The sequence below is a fragment of the Podarcis tiliguerta genome (assembly GCF_965153285.1).
Source record: "Podarcis tiliguerta genome assembly, chromosome: 5".
NCBI classification, from domain to species: domain Eukaryota; kingdom Metazoa; phylum Chordata; class Lepidosauria; order Squamata; family Lacertidae; genus Podarcis; species Podarcis tiliguerta.
Genome location: NC_139538.1, coordinates 10,538,936 through 10,557,952, shown reverse-complemented (window position 1 = coordinate 10,557,952; position 19,017 = coordinate 10,538,936). Strand labels below are relative to the sequence as shown.

General features: G+C 44.8%; 1 protein-coding gene across 7 annotated transcripts in view; it reads right to left on the bottom strand.

Annotated features, from left to right (window-relative positions):
- Nucleotides 1-19,017, bottom strand: part of PEX5L (peroxisomal biogenesis factor 5 like) — a 180,136-nt gene that overhangs the window by 23,466 nt on the left and 137,653 nt on the right. For 5 of the 7 annotated variants that reach the window (XM_083442178.1, XM_083442173.1, XM_083442175.1 and 2 more), the window contains 4 exons: nt 16,382-16,591; nt 13,253-13,379; nt 10,865-10,973; nt 2,489-2,584 (listed from right to left, as the gene is read on the bottom strand). In XM_083442178.1, coding sequence (XP_083298304.1) covers nt 2,489-2,584; nt 10,865-10,973; nt 13,253-13,379; nt 16,382-16,591 — 542 coding nt within the window. The remainder of the gene's footprint in view (nt 1-2,488; nt 2,585-10,864; nt 10,974-13,252; nt 13,380-16,381; nt 16,592-19,017) is intronic. The other 2 variants (XM_083442177.1, XM_083442179.1) reach the window with 1 other exon arrangement.

Below are 19,017 nucleotides of genomic sequence, written 5' to 3'. Positions count from 1 at the left end.
TAATAATAATAATTATATCCCGCCCATCTGGCTGGGTTTCCAACAGAATATTAAAACACAATAGTCTATTAAACATTAAAAGTTTCCTAAACGGAGCTGCCTTCAGGTGTCTTCCAAAAGTCTGGTAGTTGTTTTTCTCTTTGACATCTGGTGGGAGGCTGTTCCACAGGACGGGTGCCACTACTGAGAAGGCCCACTGCCTGGTTCCCTGTAACTTGGCTTCTCGCAGTGAGGGAACCGCCAGAAGGCCCTCGGAGCTGGACCTCAGTGTCCGGGCAGAACGATGGGGGTGGAGACGCTCCTTCAGGTATACTGGGCAGAGGCTGTTTAGGGCTTTAAAGGTCAACACCAACACTTTGAATTGTGCTTGGAAACATACTGGCAGTTAACTGGGAGTTAACTTCTGCCTGAAAGAACGCACCTCTTGACCCAACCTTGTTTCACCAGCTCTCTATCTTTTTTGAAAATAAAACTGTTCTTTGATCAACTCCTGCCCAAGACACTCTGAACTGAAGTTTCCCTCACATAAGACAAGGCAAGATAGCCTGTGGTAAATTGTAGAAATCCATTTAATTGTCGTACCGTGCAGTGGGTCTGCTATATTTAATTGGGGGCAGTTAGCAGGTGGTCAGTCTGCTACACATCCCATGCCTGTTTGCATTCTGAAGTGGTACAGTCCTTGAAGCGCTGTCACAAACAGTTGTCCTGAATATGGAAACAGCTGCCCAAGGCCTGTGCGAATTGCTGAGAGTTTTAGTCTTAGTCAATGCTCTGACTTAACTGCCTAGGTTTTGCCTTATGCTTTTCTGAAAATGTCTCCCTAGGCACAGTCCAGATCTCTTAGTGGCCAGGCCCAGCCTTTTTGCATTGAACAGGGACATTGTCGTGATCCCACTTAGGTCCCTGAAAATAGTACAGTAAAAATTCATCCCAAGCCACATGTAAGCTGCCAAATCATTTCACGTTGTGCTAAAAGAAAGCCCAGCTTTGGAGTAACAGGGATGCTGTCAATCAAGGGGAATGTGAATAGAAGGGCAAAGATCTTGGAGGAAAGGCTGAAGGCAGATTGGCAGAAGAAGATCGGGAAAACAGAGCCACAACACCATCTCTCAGTCTTTTGGAATCAAGCTGGAGATAAACAAGCAAATGCAATTGCATAAAAATGAGAGAACAGCAGTTCTTCCTCACCTAGATTTGTAGCCGTTGGTTGGAATAAATGGTTTTACTACATGCTGCTAATACAAGAGACTTCTGGCTGAGCTGCTGAGACCACACAGAGAATAAACTTATCTTTCAAGGCTCCTTCCCAAATTCAATTTCAAGGAAGGATTTGGAGCAGATCTGTAGTCTGACATTGGTTGTCAGGGCCAATATTTTTTGTGCTGGGGTGTGTGTGCCTGGGGTAGGGCACCCTTTGTAAATGCGAAACAAAAGAATGTGAGATCCAAATATCCCAACACAGCAAGGGAAACCTGTGTGTATAACCAGGGTCCGAATTGCACAGCTGATTTGAGTGTCTCTTTATTTGCATCAACCTCGTGATCCTCACCAGGGACTCACACTGAACTGGCTGGGTGCATGTTTCAATGGTTGTGTGTGTGTGTGTAAAGTTTGTTTCCCCTCTTGTCTCTTGCTTGTGCAATTCTCGTTGCCCATTCTCTCTGGGCACTTCCAGATGGTTGAGATTTTCGAGTGGGATTTAATCGCACACTGACAAAGAGAGGTTACACAATTATAGTTGATTTGGTTCTCTTGCACAACCAACTCTCCCCACCCCCCCAGCTTACAAAAAAGCAGACTTTGTAATAAGGAAAGTGAAGGGAGAACATATTGGAAATGGGGGTGACAATCGCTCCATGCGAGGTTTGAGGTTTTGTACAATCCAGCAGTATATAAACTTTATGAAATGAACAAATACACTTTAAAAATCAAATAACTTCTCACAAACAAATCAGAATGAACACTCACTAAACAGCTAACATTGCCTAAAAGGTCCAATCTGTGGAGGAAGCAAGTTTGATGTGCAAAAGCTCCACCCAAACTTTAATTGTGCAACCCGAACTTTGCAAAATGGGATCCCAAAGAAAAATTGCAATGGTCTGAAACCACCCTTCCACTGATTGGGGGGTATGGTAACCTGCTGTGAGAAATACCTGAAATTAGGTCTTTTGCTCACCTAGTTACACATACGTTTTTTGAATATTTACCCCAGACTCAGATGAATGGCTAGCAAGAACACGCCTGTGCTTTAAACTGTTTATGCTAGAAGCTCCCCTCTGGTGGCACTCCTAAGCGCATCTACTTGAAACCATGTCACAGAGAAACATGCTGAGGATCACGCCATTGTTTTTCCAATGGAAACACAATCACTTTAGCTCCATTTAGCTCAAATTGCCTAATGCCAGGTTGTGCTTTTGTTGCATTAAACAAAAGGCTGCTTTGCTAGATCGACTTCAGGTGGGACATTTTCCAAGACGTCAAACAATACCTCAACAGCTGCTTTCGCTCTTTCAAATTCCTCCTCCATAGAATGATTTCGTGAGAGGAGGGCACCTCCCCAACGTTGCTCTTTGGTTGATCGTGCCTAAAAGAAAAAGTAAAATAAAATGCAGTAAGCACAGAACATTATTTGCTGAGAGTCAACGTCGTGCATTAAGAGCCAGCACAGCTAGACATATATCCATAATGTATATTTAATGCAAATGGCTTCTCCCACAAAAAAAAAAAACCCTCTGGGAACTGGAGTTTACCCCTGACATTTGGATTGTCCCTCAGTCCTGCCTCCTGCTTTGTCCTCTAGTGTATTATTTATTTAAGCAACTTTTTAAACAAAACCGATCTCTATGCAGTGCACTTAAAACTGTAGTTCTGACTGTTAGAATTCCTGCTCCATGATTGCAGTCATGGGATTGTTGTCTTTCACATGACAGAATATGTTTTGACTCCACAGAGTGGGAAGTGACGGAGTCAGGATGTTTGTATTACTGTGTTCCGTGAAGTGGGACTATTGTGCTTTGTCTTTTCCTCTTTGCTGTCTGATGCTAGAGAGAGAGGGAGCCATGCTGCAGTGCTCTGTGTGTGTTTATATGGAAATAAGGTAGATTAGCCAAAATGCTGAGTTGTTGACGTCTGTCACATGCAAGTTGCACAAACTCTGCGGATCCCTAAGTGTGCCGGTGTCAGTTGGCATTGGTCACTGTGATGTTCGGGCTGAAGAAAGCTTATGAAGCTCCCAAACGATCAACCAGGAGGGAGGGAACATGCCAGTCAGGCATGTGTCTCTGCCAGGGTCCTACTCGAGTGTAGGCTGAACTCCTGACACTGACATGTCCTAAGGCTTCTGGTCCCTGGCTCACCTCAGCTGCCTATGGCCCAACCCTGAAATTGTGAGAGAAAATTTTGAGTAGGTAAGTAGCCCAGAAGGGAAACCTTCAGCTCCATGTGGCTACTCTTTTGCTCCTGATCATAGGCTCATGTCATGGACTGGCTGGAGAGGAGCAGTGGGAGGTACCAGCTGGAGAACCCCCTGGGGATGAAGTCTCAGAGCCAGGGGTGGGATGGTGGTGGGATGGTGATATGTGGTCAGAGGGAGAAGAGGGAGCAGACTGCGAGAAGGAGATGTCGGAAGCTGAAGAGGCATCAGGGTTTAGTGAACAAGCTGAAGCTGGGACAGAGAGCACTCCAGAACCTAGAGGCAGAAGAGGAGGGGAGTCAGGAGATTAAGAGAAGACAAACCGCTGAAGAATCCAGGGAATCTCCCCCTCCTGCTGTGACCAGCTTCCTTTCCCCCTGGTCTCCCAGAACACACAGAGAAATGAAAGGACCAAAGGAGAGATCGGTTGCACACAGTCTCCAATTGCTCAGAAAAACCCCTGGAAAGGAGAGGACTTAGGCAGCTGTGGGAAGAACCTTCAGTCCTCACAACTGCCACACTGGGAAGAGCTGCTGGGATCACTAAGCCTGCACTGTTTTGGTTTCTTTGAATAAAGAGTTAACTTCGCTGACACCGGCGATTTTCAATTGCTGATCTTCACTTGACGCCATTTCCTGAGAGCTCCTTTCAGACAAAGAAGTCAACAAACCCTCACCAGAGGGGAACATGCATGATGTCATTCAGCCCTCAATATTCAACAGAAGCCCACTGATATTTAAAGGCTGTCTACTGCAGATGCTATCCTGTCTGCTGCAGTTGTCACCCCATTACAAAATCTAGAAGAGTTTCAGCAACCTGGTGCTCTCCAGATATTTTGTGCTACAACTGTCATCAGCCCCAGCTAGCGTGGCCATGCGCTTGTTCAATTCTTACCAGTCAGATAATCCTTTCAAAAAATGGCAAAACCAACCGAGGTAGACGTTTGGAAGTGCTTGGAATAAATTTGTTTAAGTTTAAGTGCATTGAACTAAAGGTGCATTAGGTTTACTCTGGGGTAGAACTTTGAACAATTTCAAGTTTATCTGCTCCACCCTGTAGGAGGCCTGGTCTCTTAGCTTTCAGTAAATAAAGAAAAGTAAGACAACTGGACTCCTATAAGTTATAAAGCAAAACGTAGTGGAGTGTTCCAAGGTTTATTAGGCAGATCCAGAGGTGCTGCCTTTGCTAAGGGTACTTAACCACTTAGTCATTATTGCTAAGCAATCAGAAGGAAGGGATAGGAGGAATTTCCTGTATCTTCCCTGCAATTGAAAAGTATACAAATAGGAACTAATTGAATGATGCCTTGTGCCTTTAACAGTTGTGTGCCTGGCACAAGTTAAGCAATATTTTCTAGTATGGAAATACTAGAATCATAGCTTCACTCGCTGAAATTATGTCCGGCAGAGATCATATTCTTTGTGTGTGGTCCCTGATTTAGTTGTTGACCCTATACTTCAGCCCAGCAGCTGGTAACACTCAGAATACCAAAGTAAAACTTTTCTGCTGATTAATTATTTTATGAATTAAAAAGTTCACTTGGGTGAACTTGAACTAGTTCATTTTTGGTACAGGATGAACTTGAACTAGTTCATCTTAATGTTCCAAACACCTGAGCTTGCTTGATGGAGCAAATTTTTTTTTGCGTTTGCTTTCCATTTTGCCTGAACAGGAGTGATTTGTCATTTCTCTGCTATTCTTGGCTGCTTCCTTTGTTCAGCTTCCTTCCCAGTATTCTCCCCATGGGGAAAGTACAATGCAAGTTTATAAGCACCCTTTCATGAAAAAACTTCTGAATTCATGATCACAGTGAAAAGAAACATCCTCTTTCACTGGGAGGAAAAATAGTGCAATGACCTAAAAAGCCTCGATTCTGCTAAGCTCCTGACCCCACACTTGTCTGAGGTTAAACTCATTAGCCAGATGCCTGCCCAACAGCAGATCACAACAGCTTCCACTTACATAATTATGCATTATTATTATTATTATTATCCTTGGGGGTTATTCAATTGCAATGAGCTGTTTTCATGCCAGCTATAATTTCTGTTGCATTAAAATGAGTCCAGGCTGATTTTGGGGGGAGGTGGGGGGTAGGAGGTGTCCATCAACCTTGCACTGAACAGTACTGAAATAGGAAGTGGTCAGAGGATGTTAAGGTTACCAACGTACATGCAATGCAATCCCTACTAGGATCACTTTAAAGTCCAATACTATATGTGTCTACCCAGATGTAAACCCATTGAGCTCAGGGGGACTTACTCCCAGGTAAGCGTGTCTGAAATTATAGTAAAAAAAAATCCTTCCAGTAGCTCCTTAAAGGTAAAGGGAAAGGGACCCCTGACCATTAGGTCCAGTCGTGGCCGACTCTGGGGTTGTGGCACTCATCTCGCTTTATTGGCCGAGGGAGCCGGTGTACAGCTTCTGGGTCATGTGGCCAGCATGACTAAGCCACTTCTGGTAAACCAAAGCAGCGCACGGATATGCCGTTTACCTTCCCGCCGGAGCGGTACCTATTTATCTACTTGCCTTTTGATGTGTTTTCAAACTGCTAGGTTGGCAGGAGCAGGGACTGAGCAACAGGAGCTCACCCCGTTGCGGGGATTCGAACAACCGACCTCCACAGCGCCACCCACGCCCCAGTAGCACCTTAGAGACCAAGTAAGTTTGTTATTGGTTATGAGCTTTCGCGTGCATGCACACTTCTTTAGATCTGAAGAAGTGTGCATGCACACGAAAGCTCATACCAATAACAAACTTACTTGGTCTCTAAGGTGCGACTGGAAGGATTTTTTGACTACGGCAGACCAATGCGGCTACCTATCTGTAACTGAAATTATAGTCTCGGAGTAAAATGGCTTTGCAGCATTTATATAAGTATAAGCAAAGCATACAGTGTGTTGAGCAGATTATCTAAGATCCATAATCTAAAAGCCTAGAACATCTGGTGTTTGCATGGTTTTGGTTCTCCTGCGGAACATAGAATTTGCAGAGAATTAAGCCCTGTACTGTGATCAGGCACGACACTGACACCTTTCCTTTACAAAATGATGGCATGAGCTCTCTTTATGCATGCCCATCACATTTGGCCAGTCTGCTCCTCACCACTGCACAGGTTAAATATGGGTAACCTTCACACAGGGCATTGGAGAGGAACGAGACAGTTGGCGCAGTGTAACTACTAAAAGACTGAGCTACAAATTAGGAAGTCTCTGGTTCATATCTTGTCTCTGCCCTGACCTCATTAGGTGGCCATAGGCAAGCCAATCTCTTTCAGCTTCAGTCATTCCCCATCCACTGCACAACATGGGAGATAATATAGAGAACTGTTAAGTATTATTGAGAGGAGCATAGATGATGGCCATGTGTTCTGTGTCAGGGCTTTTATGGAAAGAGAAGGAGGGGAAAGAGCTTCACTGAGCTCTATGGGACTTCCCACAGGTGGAATGATGGATCATGTTTTTGTAAATGATAAAAGACAAATCAGTTGTTGGGGCAGAGCTGTGAAGCTACCTTCTTGACCCCAGAACTGTTGCTTACCTGGATGGGCCAGTGGCAGGGCAGAGGGGCCAATAAGTCAAGGTTGTGTGAGTGCATCGGAGGGAACAATCTGGTGCTCCCGTTGGAGCACTTATGGGGCCCAGACCTTACTACTATCTGTCCCTTCCTGGTGATGTTGGTGTCAGGAGAGCAGGTATGTAACTCTACCACAACACTACATGCCACCACAATGATTTCCATACACTTTCCAAGTTGCTTAAAAGACAGAACGGGAGGATGACATGCTTGGATTTCCTTGTTCCTGTAATCTAAGCTTGGACAGCTTGGACTACTGCAATGCGCTCTGTGCAATGCGCACCTTTGAAAGTGACCCGGAAACTACAACTAATCCAGAATGCGGCAGCTAGACTGGTGACTGGGGGCGGCCGCCAAAACCACATAACACCGGTCTTGAAAGACCTACATTGGCTTCCAGTACATTTCCGAGCACAATTCAAAGTTTTGGTGTTGACCTTTAAAACCCTAAATGGCCTCGGCCCAGTATACCTGAAGGAAGCGTCTTCACCTCCATCGTTCTGCCTGGAAGCTGAGGTCCAGCTCTGAGGGCCTTCTGGCGGTTCCCTCATTGCGAGAAGCAAAGCTACAGGGAACCAGGCAGAGGGCCTTCTTGGTAGTGGCACCGGTCCTGTGGAACGCCCTCCCATCAGATGTCAAAGAGATAAACAACTACCTGACATTCAGAAGACATCTTAAGGCAGCCCTGTTCAGGGAAGTTTTTAATGTATGACATATTAGTGTATTTTTGGTCTTTGTGGAAGCCGCCCAGAGTGGCTGGGGAAACCCAGCCAGATGGGTGGGCTACAAATAATAAATTATTATTATTAAAAAATTATTATTATTATTATTATTATTATTATTATTATTATTATTATTATTATTATTACTAAGCAAAATGTGGCATCTCTGAGCATTGTGAAGAATAAATGGCAAAGATGATCTCAAAGGAATCACACATGCGGAACTGTGGAATTTTTGACAAGATGAACTCTAGCACTTAGCTCAGCTGCCCCCAACCACCCATGCTGGCTGGGGCTGATGGGAATTGTAGTCCAAAGTAGATGGAGGGGGCACCATGTTGAGGAAGTCTGGATTAGGTAGATGACAGACGCATGAGCTTGGAGACCGTAGCTAAAGATGAAGGGCGATGATTGTGCATGCAGACGAACAATCTGAGAAACAGAGACCCTGAGAGCATCATTTAAAATGTTTCTAAGCAGCCAAGATGTCAGAGAATCTTTTCAGTTAAGCAACGGAAGCTGCAAAGTTCGAATCTGTCACAGCAACACCGTATTGTGGGTGCCAGATATAGCAGGCCCTGTCTCACTCCAAAGGAAAAGGCTGCAATTCCGTTCACGGTTGGGCTGTTTAAATCCCACAGAGATAAATAGCATTTAACCAGCATGGACAGCATTACAGCTTGGCAGCTCGACCCTTTGCATGTGGACCCAGCAGTAAATCCCACAGAGTTCAATGGGGCTTACTTCCGAGTTAAAACCTTACTGAGTCACAACTATTGCTAAGCAATACTTGGATTAAAATCCTTTTGATAATAATTTATTAGATGTTAATATTAATTTAAACGTTTGTGGCATTTTAAACTGTTAAGATTAATAAAAATGCTCAAGATTCAATACCAGGTCCTTTTGAAGATTTGAAAAAGGAAGCACGGTAGGTGTTAAAAGATGGTCAAATTGCCCAACAAACTAGATGTGTACCATGTAGTCTGTTTTTGTCTTTACACTGGGATTTTGGTGCCTGGGGAGGTGAGGTTAGTTCCCCCACCCCCTAAGGGGGAATTGTTCCCCCCACTCCATGGCTACGGGGAGGGGTAGGCAAATCTGTCAGTTTCAGTTTCTATCAGTTCGTATTTTTTTCCATTCTTACATTGAATTTGCCACATTTCTGCATCCATTCTGTGCTAGTGACAAGAGAAGGCTACATTCCCCTTAAATAAACAGGACAAAACAACAACAACAACCCGTTCCCTGAACTTAGAGAAAGCTCCCCTCCGGGTGTCTCAGCAGATTTTCTACCTGCAGATCTGAATATGTGAATTTTTCAAAAGAGCATATGGAATGCCTTTCTGTGAGTCATGTACGGATACAAAAAGGAGGAAAGGCCTGGAATTATCCAGGAACTATCCCAGGAACTAGTCACTTGGAACTATCCCAGAATGCTTCTGTTGTGCAACCTCACAAGGTTGTTGTAAGGGGGGGAAAAGGGAGGGTGAAGAACCTCATATACCATTGTGAGCTCTTTGGAGAAGGTGGGATATGAATGCATTATATATATATATATATAGAGAGAGAGAGAGAGAGGAGTCCACTCCACTCCTCTGTGTGGTGGCACAGCTGATCACCCAGGTTCGTCTGTGCTGCCCTTGACCATGCTGTGCTGTGACCATCAGGTGCTTGGACCTGTATGATAAGCAGGCTGAATTTTAGTTCTATTAAAAGCAATAAAATCCCACCACATTCCTTAAAATGAATTTAAGTACCGGACGTTAAAAAGCTCACCACTTAGGAAATGGGCCAATGTTTTGGTTACGCAGTCTTTTTTATTTTTACTGCAGTATCAATCTTCCAGCATGTCTGCAAGAGCTGAGCTGCAGTCACTCTGATTTATGCCCATAAGAGTATTTATGGCAAGGAAGTGTTGTGTCAAAAAATCTCATGTTTTTCCAACAGCCAACAGGTGGTGCTCTCTCTCTCCCCCGCCCACTTGCAATTGACTTTCCAGAGCCTTATGTGAAGTAGCACACAAATGATAGAAGCAACAACAAACAGGCAAATTCTGGTCATCTGTAGGATTCATGTCACAGAGAGATAGTCCTAAGTCTCCTCCTTCTAACATAAAAGGTAAAGGTAAAGGACCCCTGACAGATAAGTCCAGTCGCGGACGACTCTGGGGTTGCGGCGCTGATCTTGCTTTACTGGCCGAGGGAGCCGGCGTACAGCTTCCGGGTCATGTGGCCAGCATGACTAAGCCGCTTCTGGCGAAACCAGAGCAGCGCACGGAAACTCCATTTACCTTCCCACCAGAGTGGTACCTATTTATCTACTTGCACTTTGACGTGCTTTCGAACTGCTAGGTTGGCAGGAGCAGGGACCGAGCAACGGGAGCTCACCCCATTGCGGGGATTCAAACCGCCGACCTTCTGATCGGCAAGCCCAAGGCTCAGTGGTTTACATAGTGGGTGGCTAAACCCTGGTCCAAAGATCTGATACGACCTCTCATGGTTTTGGTGGCAGTAGCAAAGTGAACAAAAATTAAAGTAGCCACTGGGGTGGGCAGAAAGAGGATGCAAATCCCTTTGCTCCCCAGTCATTAGACTGATCATTTGATGTCTGGAAGGGCGGATTAATTCCCTCTTCTGCTTATCTGTGCCAATCAGCTGAGGGTGTGTGTGCTTGCCTGACAGTGCACAGATCCTGTGTGTGTATTGCATATATTCATATATGCATATGAGAGTATTCTCAGGAGAGGGAGGGTGACCACACACACAGCTGGCATGTGTGCCCAGAAGAGTTGATCAGGGGTTGCTGCCAGGCCAAAGAACATTTCACCACCCGCTACGCTAATGTTTGCCTTAACATTCTTTCTCCCTCTGAATTCCGATAAATTCCCAGAAATTAAAATGATTATTGATACAACGTACCTTTTACTCATGGTCAACTAACTAAGCATGGGTGTTATTATACCCCCTCTGCTTAGGGGAGAGAAAAGGCAGAGGGAGTGATGTGCTGAAATCCATTCTTCCGCCAAAGAAATAAATTTAGCTGCTTTTCTCCCGTTGGGGCTGATGGGAGTTGTAGTCCAAAGCAGCTGGAGGACACCAGCTTGGAAAAGCCTTCCTTGAACACAGAACTTGTCCAAATGACGCTGACCTCTTACCTTTGGTGCAAGTGCAGGAGCAGGCGCTAATTCTATATCCGAGGCTGAGTCAGATTCCAGTGCGGTCTTGACAGTGGCCAGCTCTGACTGGGACCTGTTCTCTGCAGACCTAAGGGAGGGAAAGTATTTGTAGAACCCGTCACTGCAACAACGGCAGAGCAGATGCATTCGTGACAAAAGCACACAGAGTCTTGCCTACATCATAGGATGCATGCTTCATGATCCTAAAGGACCCCTGACCATTAGGTCCAGTCGTGGCCGACTCTGGGGTTGCGGCGCTCATCTCGCTTTATTGGCCAAGGGAGCCAGCGTACAGTTTCCGGGTCATGTGGCCAGCATGACTAAGCTGCTTCTGGCGAACCAGAGCAGCGCATGGAAACACCGTTTACCTTCCCACCAGAGTGGTACCTATTTATCTATTTGCACTTTGATGTGCTTTCGAACTGCTAGGTTGGCAGAAGCAGGGACCGAGCAATGGGAGCTCACCCCGTTGCGGGGATTCGAACCGCCGACCTTCAGATCAGCAAGCCCTAGGCTCTGTGGTTTAACCCACAGCGCCACCTTCGTCCTAGGTATGTGCAAAACACTGAATAGAGGAAGAAAGGCCAGTGATATGATTGCTTTTGGCACAACTCATTATAATTCCCAGACTTGTGGCAAGAGAAAAATGGTTCTGTCCTCGCAGGTGTTGTATAAGTTATAGCGAGGAGCAACAGTAGTGTTTCTGTGAAAGTGAGCAAGGTCAGTAGCAAAGGTGGGGTTTTCGTTTTGTTTTAAGAAAAGCTTTTTGAGGTCGCATCTGCACCATATACTTAAAGCAATCTTTCATCAATTTAAGAGTCATGGCTTTCCCCAAAGAACCCTAGAAACTATAGTTTGTTAAGGCTGCTGAGAGTTGCTGTTGTTGTTTAGTCGTTTCGTCGTGTCCGACTCTTCATGACCCCATGGACCAGAGCACGCCAGGCACTTCTGTCTTCCACTGCCTCCCGCAGTTTAGTCAAACTCATGCTGGTAGCTTCATGAACACTATCCAACCATCTCATCCTCTGTCGTCCCCTTCTCCTTGTGCCCTCTATCTTTCCCAACAGGGAGTCTTCTCTTCTCATGTGGTGGCCAAAGTATTGGAGTCTCAGCTTCAGGATCTGTCCTTCCAGTGAGCACCCAGGGCTGATTTCCTTCAGAATGGAGAGGTTTGATCTTCTTGCAGTCCATGGGACTCTCAAGAGTCTCCTCCAGCACCATAATTCAAAAGCATCAATTCTTCGGCGATCAGTCTTCTTTATGGTCCAGCAGCTCTCACTTCTGAGAGTTGATAGGAGACCCTTAACAAACTACAGTTCCCAGGATACTGGGGCAGAGGGAAACCATGACTCTTAAAGTGGTATAAGAGTGCATTAAATATACAGTGAGGGTGTGAACTTAAATGCAATTCAATTAGGAATAATGCCCAAAACATTGAAAGCTATCGTAAAGTTGTCCCTTTTGCTGCTGTGAGGCTTCCCCAGTGATCTCTTTACAAGCACCATTTCATTTCCTAGGAAAGAGTGCTTGCAAAATCTGGAAGCAGCAGATGAACATCTTCGCCCTCCTGCCTCTGGGAATAGTAATGCCAAGAAAGCCATGATGAATTGGCCATCCCTGCCATTAATACATGACAGTTTGCTATCCTTTAATGGTAGCTTTGCTAGCTAATATGGTAGCAGGACTGAATTCTAATTGTTGGCACTGTAAACAAGCCAAGGGATGGTTTTCCCGTATGTACTGGGAATGCCCAGAGGTAAAGGAATTCTGGAATAAAATCCTAAATGTTATTAATGTTATTAATGAATTTTTTAAAGTGAAGCTTGGAAACACGGCTATAGAGAAAGGTGACCAGTGTACCTTCAAAGCTATGATATTAGCGAGAAAGGCAACGATAGCTTTAGGTTGGAAAGATAAGAGAAAAAAGGACAGTAGAGGCATGGAGAGTTTGAACTTATTCAGTCGGACATTGTCGCAGTCATGTCACAGGAAACAATGTGGAAGGTCAAGTCCACCATGATAAGGAACAGATGGAACCCCTATCTTCAATGGATAAAAACTATTGGAACAAAAGACATTCGGTGGAAACTAAAGACGCTATGCCCACGGCTGAGTATAATTGTTTGAACCCTTTCAATGGATATTTGGGGGGGGGGAGGGAGGGAAAGGAAATAATTGTATGGGAAATTTAAAATTGGAACGAGATAATATAATGTATGTAAAAATCCTAAACTTGAATAAAACATAAAAAAATAAAAATAAAAATAAAAATAAAATAATAATGGTAGCTCTGAACCTGCTGCTCGAGGCAGGATGCTTTACCCTGCACAACAGCAAAAGTTGCAAAAGCTGGTAAGTATGTTTTACCATAGAAATTCTTTTGATGGAGCTCTAGTAGATGAAGGTTTTCTCTCAGGTGCTGGGAAGCCTTTGCTGGCTCTGTCTCCATGAAACTTCACATCATCCCATTTCTCTAGCTGCGCCTGGATATTGACTGAGAAGGAGAAAAGAAAACAAGATCTCTCACATGGGCTCAGGAATACATTGCTTTCATTCCAGAGCCAAACAAGTTCAGGGAGGAAACAGTCACTCTGTGGAGCTAAAAAATAAATCTCATCCACTCCAAGCTATATGCTGCTCTTATTGTTATCAGTGTTGTTACAGCTAAGGACAAGACGAGCTTGAGAGCCAACAATACATTTGCACAAATGGTCACATTTCACACAGACATGACACTTCGGGAAATCACTGCGACTTTGCTAAAGGTCATTTCATTCAAAATAGCTTTTGCACCTGCCACTTTCCTAAGCGAGGGGGAAGATTTACAGGGACAGTTTCCTTGTGAGGAGAGAGGACTGGAGATATGTGTGTGTTTTGTTGCATCTGTCTCTTTTACAAAAATTAGGTTTAACTCAAATGCCTCTCCTACTTTCAGCACCCTTTCTTGCATGCTGAGAAGCTGGGGAGCATTTTGATGATGATAATGATGATGTATGTGAATACGAACAAACATGCAACAACAACCACACTCCCAGGAATACCAATGTTCTAGTGGTTGTCATTTTTTTAACCAGCAGAATGCATAGTGAAGGGAATTTTGTTTGTTTGTTCTCACTCTTAACTGGCTTTGTGGTAACCTAATACAGTCTTACCTTGCATCCTGAACGCCTTGGTACTCGGACGTTTTGGCTCCCGAATGCCACAAACCCCGAAGTGAGTGTTCTGGTTTGTGAATGTTCTTTGGAACCCGAAAATCCGATGGGGCTTCTGTGGCTTCCAATTGGCTGCAGCAACTTCCTTCAGCCAATCAGAAGCCATGCTTTGGTTTCCAAATGTTTTGGAAGTTGAATGGATTTCCGGAGCAGATTCCATTCGACTTCCAAAGTACGACTGCATTGCTCTGAAGCCGTTCAGAGTGAGGGCGATACTTCCTGCCCTCATTTTTAAGCCTGCTAATGCTAACTAGGATTCATGGAAGCATGACAAGGAAAATGGTGAGGCATGGCAGGGGGTAGTTCTATAAATTCTCCCTGGGATGGCTCCAATTTCAAGTTAGAAATTACAAAGCAAATTGGGACAGAGACATACAATCGCAACCCCAAAGTGATACCAGCTCCGACACCCTCAGAGACTTTTGAGCAACCTTTCCCAGCTTAGCTCCCAAATTCAAGAGGGTTTCCATGCAGGCCTTGCCTTGAGGGTAGGTGTGAGGGGAGGCAAGTACCTTCCAAGGTGTTCAGCTTTTAAAGAACTAGGGAAGCACAGCAGGTATTGGCAGAAAAGCATTCCAAGCAGAAAGGAAAGCTAAAGAAAAAGTGCAACTACATGAAAAAGAGTTCCAGGGCCAAGCTGGCGCTGTGAGCAGCTGTTTCCAAATAAAGGCCTGGAGGAATTGAACTGGATGTCTGCTGTGCAGCTAGCAGAATCACAGAGTTGGAAGGAATCCCAAGGGTCATCTAGTCCATGCAATGCAGGAATCAATGCAGAAAGTACTCTTCTTTCAACTAAGTAGGGATCATTGCATCATTACGCCTGCACCATGCATTTAAGGAATTATCATACCACTTTCACAATCATGGTCCCCAGCCCCCAAATCCTGGGAAGTGTCATTTGTAAAGGGTGCTGAGAGTTGTTAGGAGACCCGTATTCCCCACACAAAGGTACAGTGCGGCCTAGGACCCACGTACCTACGGGACCGCCTCTCCTGGTATGCCCCGCAGAGGACCTTAAGGTCCATAAATGACAACACTTTGGAGGTCCCAAGTCGCAAGGTGGTTAGATTGTTCTCAACTAGGGCCAGGGCTTTTTCAGTACTGGCCCCCGACTTGGTGGAACGCTCTGTCACAAGAGACTAGGGCCCTGCGGGACTTGACATCTTTCCACAGGGCCTGCAAGGCAGAGCTGTTCCGCCTGGCCTTTGGTTTGGACTCAGTCTGACCCTTATGTCCCCCCCCCCCCTTATGGTTTTGATCTATGGGCTACTTTTAAAATGAGACTGCATTTTAAATTGCATTTTAACCTGTATTTTAAATTGGTTACCCCCCATTATGTTTTATTGTAATTTTATTGGTGTTAGCTGCCCTGAGCCCAGCTCTGGCCAAGGAGGGTGGGTTATAAATTAAATTTTTATTATTATTATTATTATTATTATTATTATTATTGCCCAGAGTTTTCCGAGAAGAGGGATTCATCATGGAATTGTAGCTCTGTGAACAGGGCAATAGGGGTCTCATAACAACTCTCGGCACTACAAACTACAGCTCCCATGATTCTTTGGGGAAAGCCATACTTGATTAAAGTGGTATAATACTGCTTTAATATATGGTGTGGATGAGGCCATAGAGCAGGAGGGCGCACTGCAGACCATACAGTCTAAGGTCCCCAGATCAAGGCAGGGAATCCAGAGTATGAGTGTCCCCAATAGATGGCTATCCACTCTCTGCTTCAAGACCTCCAGTCTACCATCCCCTAGTTCTGATTCCTTGTACAGTGGTACCTCGGGTTAAGTACTTAATTCGCTCTGGAGGTCCGTTCTTAACCTGAAACTGTTCTTAACCTGAAGCAGCACTTTAGCTAATGGGGCCTCCTGCTGCTGCCGTGTCGCTGGAGCACGATTTCTGTTCTCATCCTGAAGCAAAGTTCTTAACCCAAGGTAATATTTCTGGGTTAGCAGAGTCTGTAACCTGATGCATCTGTAACCTGAAGCGTATGTAACCCGAGGTACCACTGTATCAGGCTTAGCAATTGCAGGGGCTTCCTACTACTCACTAACCAGAGGGCTCACGTACCACTATTGCATACCCTCCAGCTACTCAGTTGTAGTTCAGCAACATCTGGATGGCCAAAGGTACCCCACATCTGCATGCAATGGGTAGCTCGCCAGGCTGTGTTCCAGCCTGACTTCCTGAAGCCCAAGCCCTGCAGTCAAGCAAGGCCTCAAAGCAAAGCATGTGAAAAATGGGGAAGCTGTAGCTGGTGATCGAAGATGCTAAGTACCTAAATCCAATGACGACTTCTCGGGAGCTCTGGCAGGCTGGATTTTCTGCTCAGCATCCACACTGATAAGGTCTGGATTGTCTGCCTTTTTCCTGTGAGTTGAAGCCTTCAAGCTTTCCCCTCTTGAGGAATTCTCCAGCTTTTTCACTTTGTTTTGGGTCTGGGAGACTGGTTCGCTCAGGTCCAAGAGATCCAACCCTGTAGACAAAACTATCGCAGGCCCAACATAATGAAACCGTTTCAAGCACTTACTTTCATTGGATGTTGCATTTCCAGTGTCTTAAGAAGAAATGTCTTGACGGTAAATCAAATTCTCAGACCTTAGAGCAAGTCAAGCTATATGTGACACACAGATGAGTGGGGATTACACATCTCCTGTATTTGGACTGGGTGGCCTGCCCTGTCCACATTGAAAGGACAATAAGGGTGTGCTTATGTATCACATCTAATATGACTTCACAGCTAATAGCTGCTCCATGGGGACAATTTACACCAGGGAATCAATTTTGCAGGGTTTGTGTGTGTGTTAAGGGCTAAATCCTTCTCCCTATTCTGATTCAAATCAGCTGCTTCTCTGGCTACTGTTACCTAAAATAAATGCTGCTTTGATTTTCCACAAGTATATAACTAAAGTGTCAAACAAGGTGATCAGCCAAACCATATGGAATACCATATAGCTCTCCTGAGTCTGTACTGGTGCAGTGAAGGATTGCTATTCTCTAGCATGAAAAACTCCCCACACGGAGAAAATAAACACACCACGACACAGGGTTCCATGCGTCTGCCCACGACACTTCCACTTTCATTTGTTTCTTAAAAAGTGGAACATTCAAACATGTAATCCCTCTCTTGCTGCCTAAAGTGGAAGAGTGAAACCATATGCTTTTTCTGCACATGTAGACTGGACATTAGGCAGAGGAATTATAGCTTGGTGCAGGTGTGGAGCTGCAGCCACAATCATGCTTCCATTTGCACTAACAACCGTGCCAAACTCCAGCATTTTATATATTTGGGTGGCAAGGTGCACCCATGGGCCACACACCTTCAGTGTGCCCTGAAAGTTGCCACCTTTGCCACCATGGTCCACCTGTTTACCTATGGACCCAAGCCATGCTACTGGCCAGAAGGAACGGACAAGGCAAGTGGAGGTTGCTGCCCTTTCTGCTACCTCCTGTCTTTTCCTGAATCCCTGGAAACAGAAGCGGAGCCAAGAAGCAATGGCAAAAAGGAAGAGGAAGGGCTGGACTGGGGAACTCCAGGGGCTTAGCAATGAGATCCCTGTTGAGGGGTTAGTAGGTCTGATGTTACCAGCCACTGACATCAGCCTTGATTATCAAGCCATTTCTCTTGCAGTTAGTTTGTGTTTCCATATCAAGGATTAGCAGCAGAGTGGTTTGGAGTTCAAAATGAATTGGAAAATATCGTTGTAAAAACACTGCATTGTTAATGAGACTCGAGGGCTCATTAAGAAACAGTTATTAGATTTCATATGACAATAGGAATGATTGTAAGCATTGTGTTTAATTAAATCTAGCATTTTCTGCATATTGTTTTAGGGGAGTGCATTAATTAGGGATGCAGATATACATAATCAGCAGTCCCAATGCCATAATTGAGTTGATGCATGTTTTAACCTTGGCTTTCCCTGTCTCCTCCATTGGGATTGTTTGTGTTTCTTTTACACATTGGGGGTTTTGGGTTAAAAAAATGTAAAAACAACTCAGAAATCTTTGGGCATAATCACTCTTAAGACACAATAACTCCAGTGGAAGAGTATAAGGCAGTGTCGTCCAAACTTTTTTCAAAGAGGGCCAGATTTGATGAAGTGACCTTTTTTTAGGATTGAAGTTGTTGAGGTGTTTTTTAATGGATTTTTACCCCACAGGGCAGGGGCCAGATTAAACCAACCGGCAGGCTGGATTAGGCCCCGAAACAGACTTTGGACATACCTGTTTGGACAGGCATGTGGTTAACTTTATTATTGAAATCAGTGAGACCTACGAAGGCTTAACTTTGGCTGACCTTTCCCATAGCACCATAGCAGTAGAGCATCCGATTTGCATGCAGAAGAGCAGAGGTTCAGTTCTTGGCATCTCCAGGCAGGGCTGAGTGACTCCACTAGCACTGCCTGAGATCTGAAGAGGCGCTGCTAATAGACAATACTGAGCTAGATGAAGCAAAGGTCTGACCTTGGCAGGTTCCTGTATTCCTATGTAACCTCTGTGGCCTCAGTTTTAAGGAGATACCAAATTCTGTTTGTCATTCGAAGGCATGCTCGACACCAGAGTATTTTCGTTTTGTTTGCTGTGCAGATTGTGCACTTTCACAAACAGCTTCATGCGATGCCCATTCTGTGAACACCAGTACCCTGGTCCAATAAGGAGGATCTGACCACATGTAACCAATGTGGATGAAGATATTCCTGAGCATTCTCATCACCTCTGTTTGCCCCACTGCTTTTCTCTGGGGAAACCCGATCTTTAGTGCTAAATTGGAACAAACAGCAATTAAGTGGGGTAGGAGAGCTTAAAGGGGAAAAAAAAGACAATATATTTCACATCTGGCAACCAATGAGCCCCTTTGGTTTCAGATAGTCCATGGGTAGATGAGTCTATAAAGCCAATTTTTTAAATAAC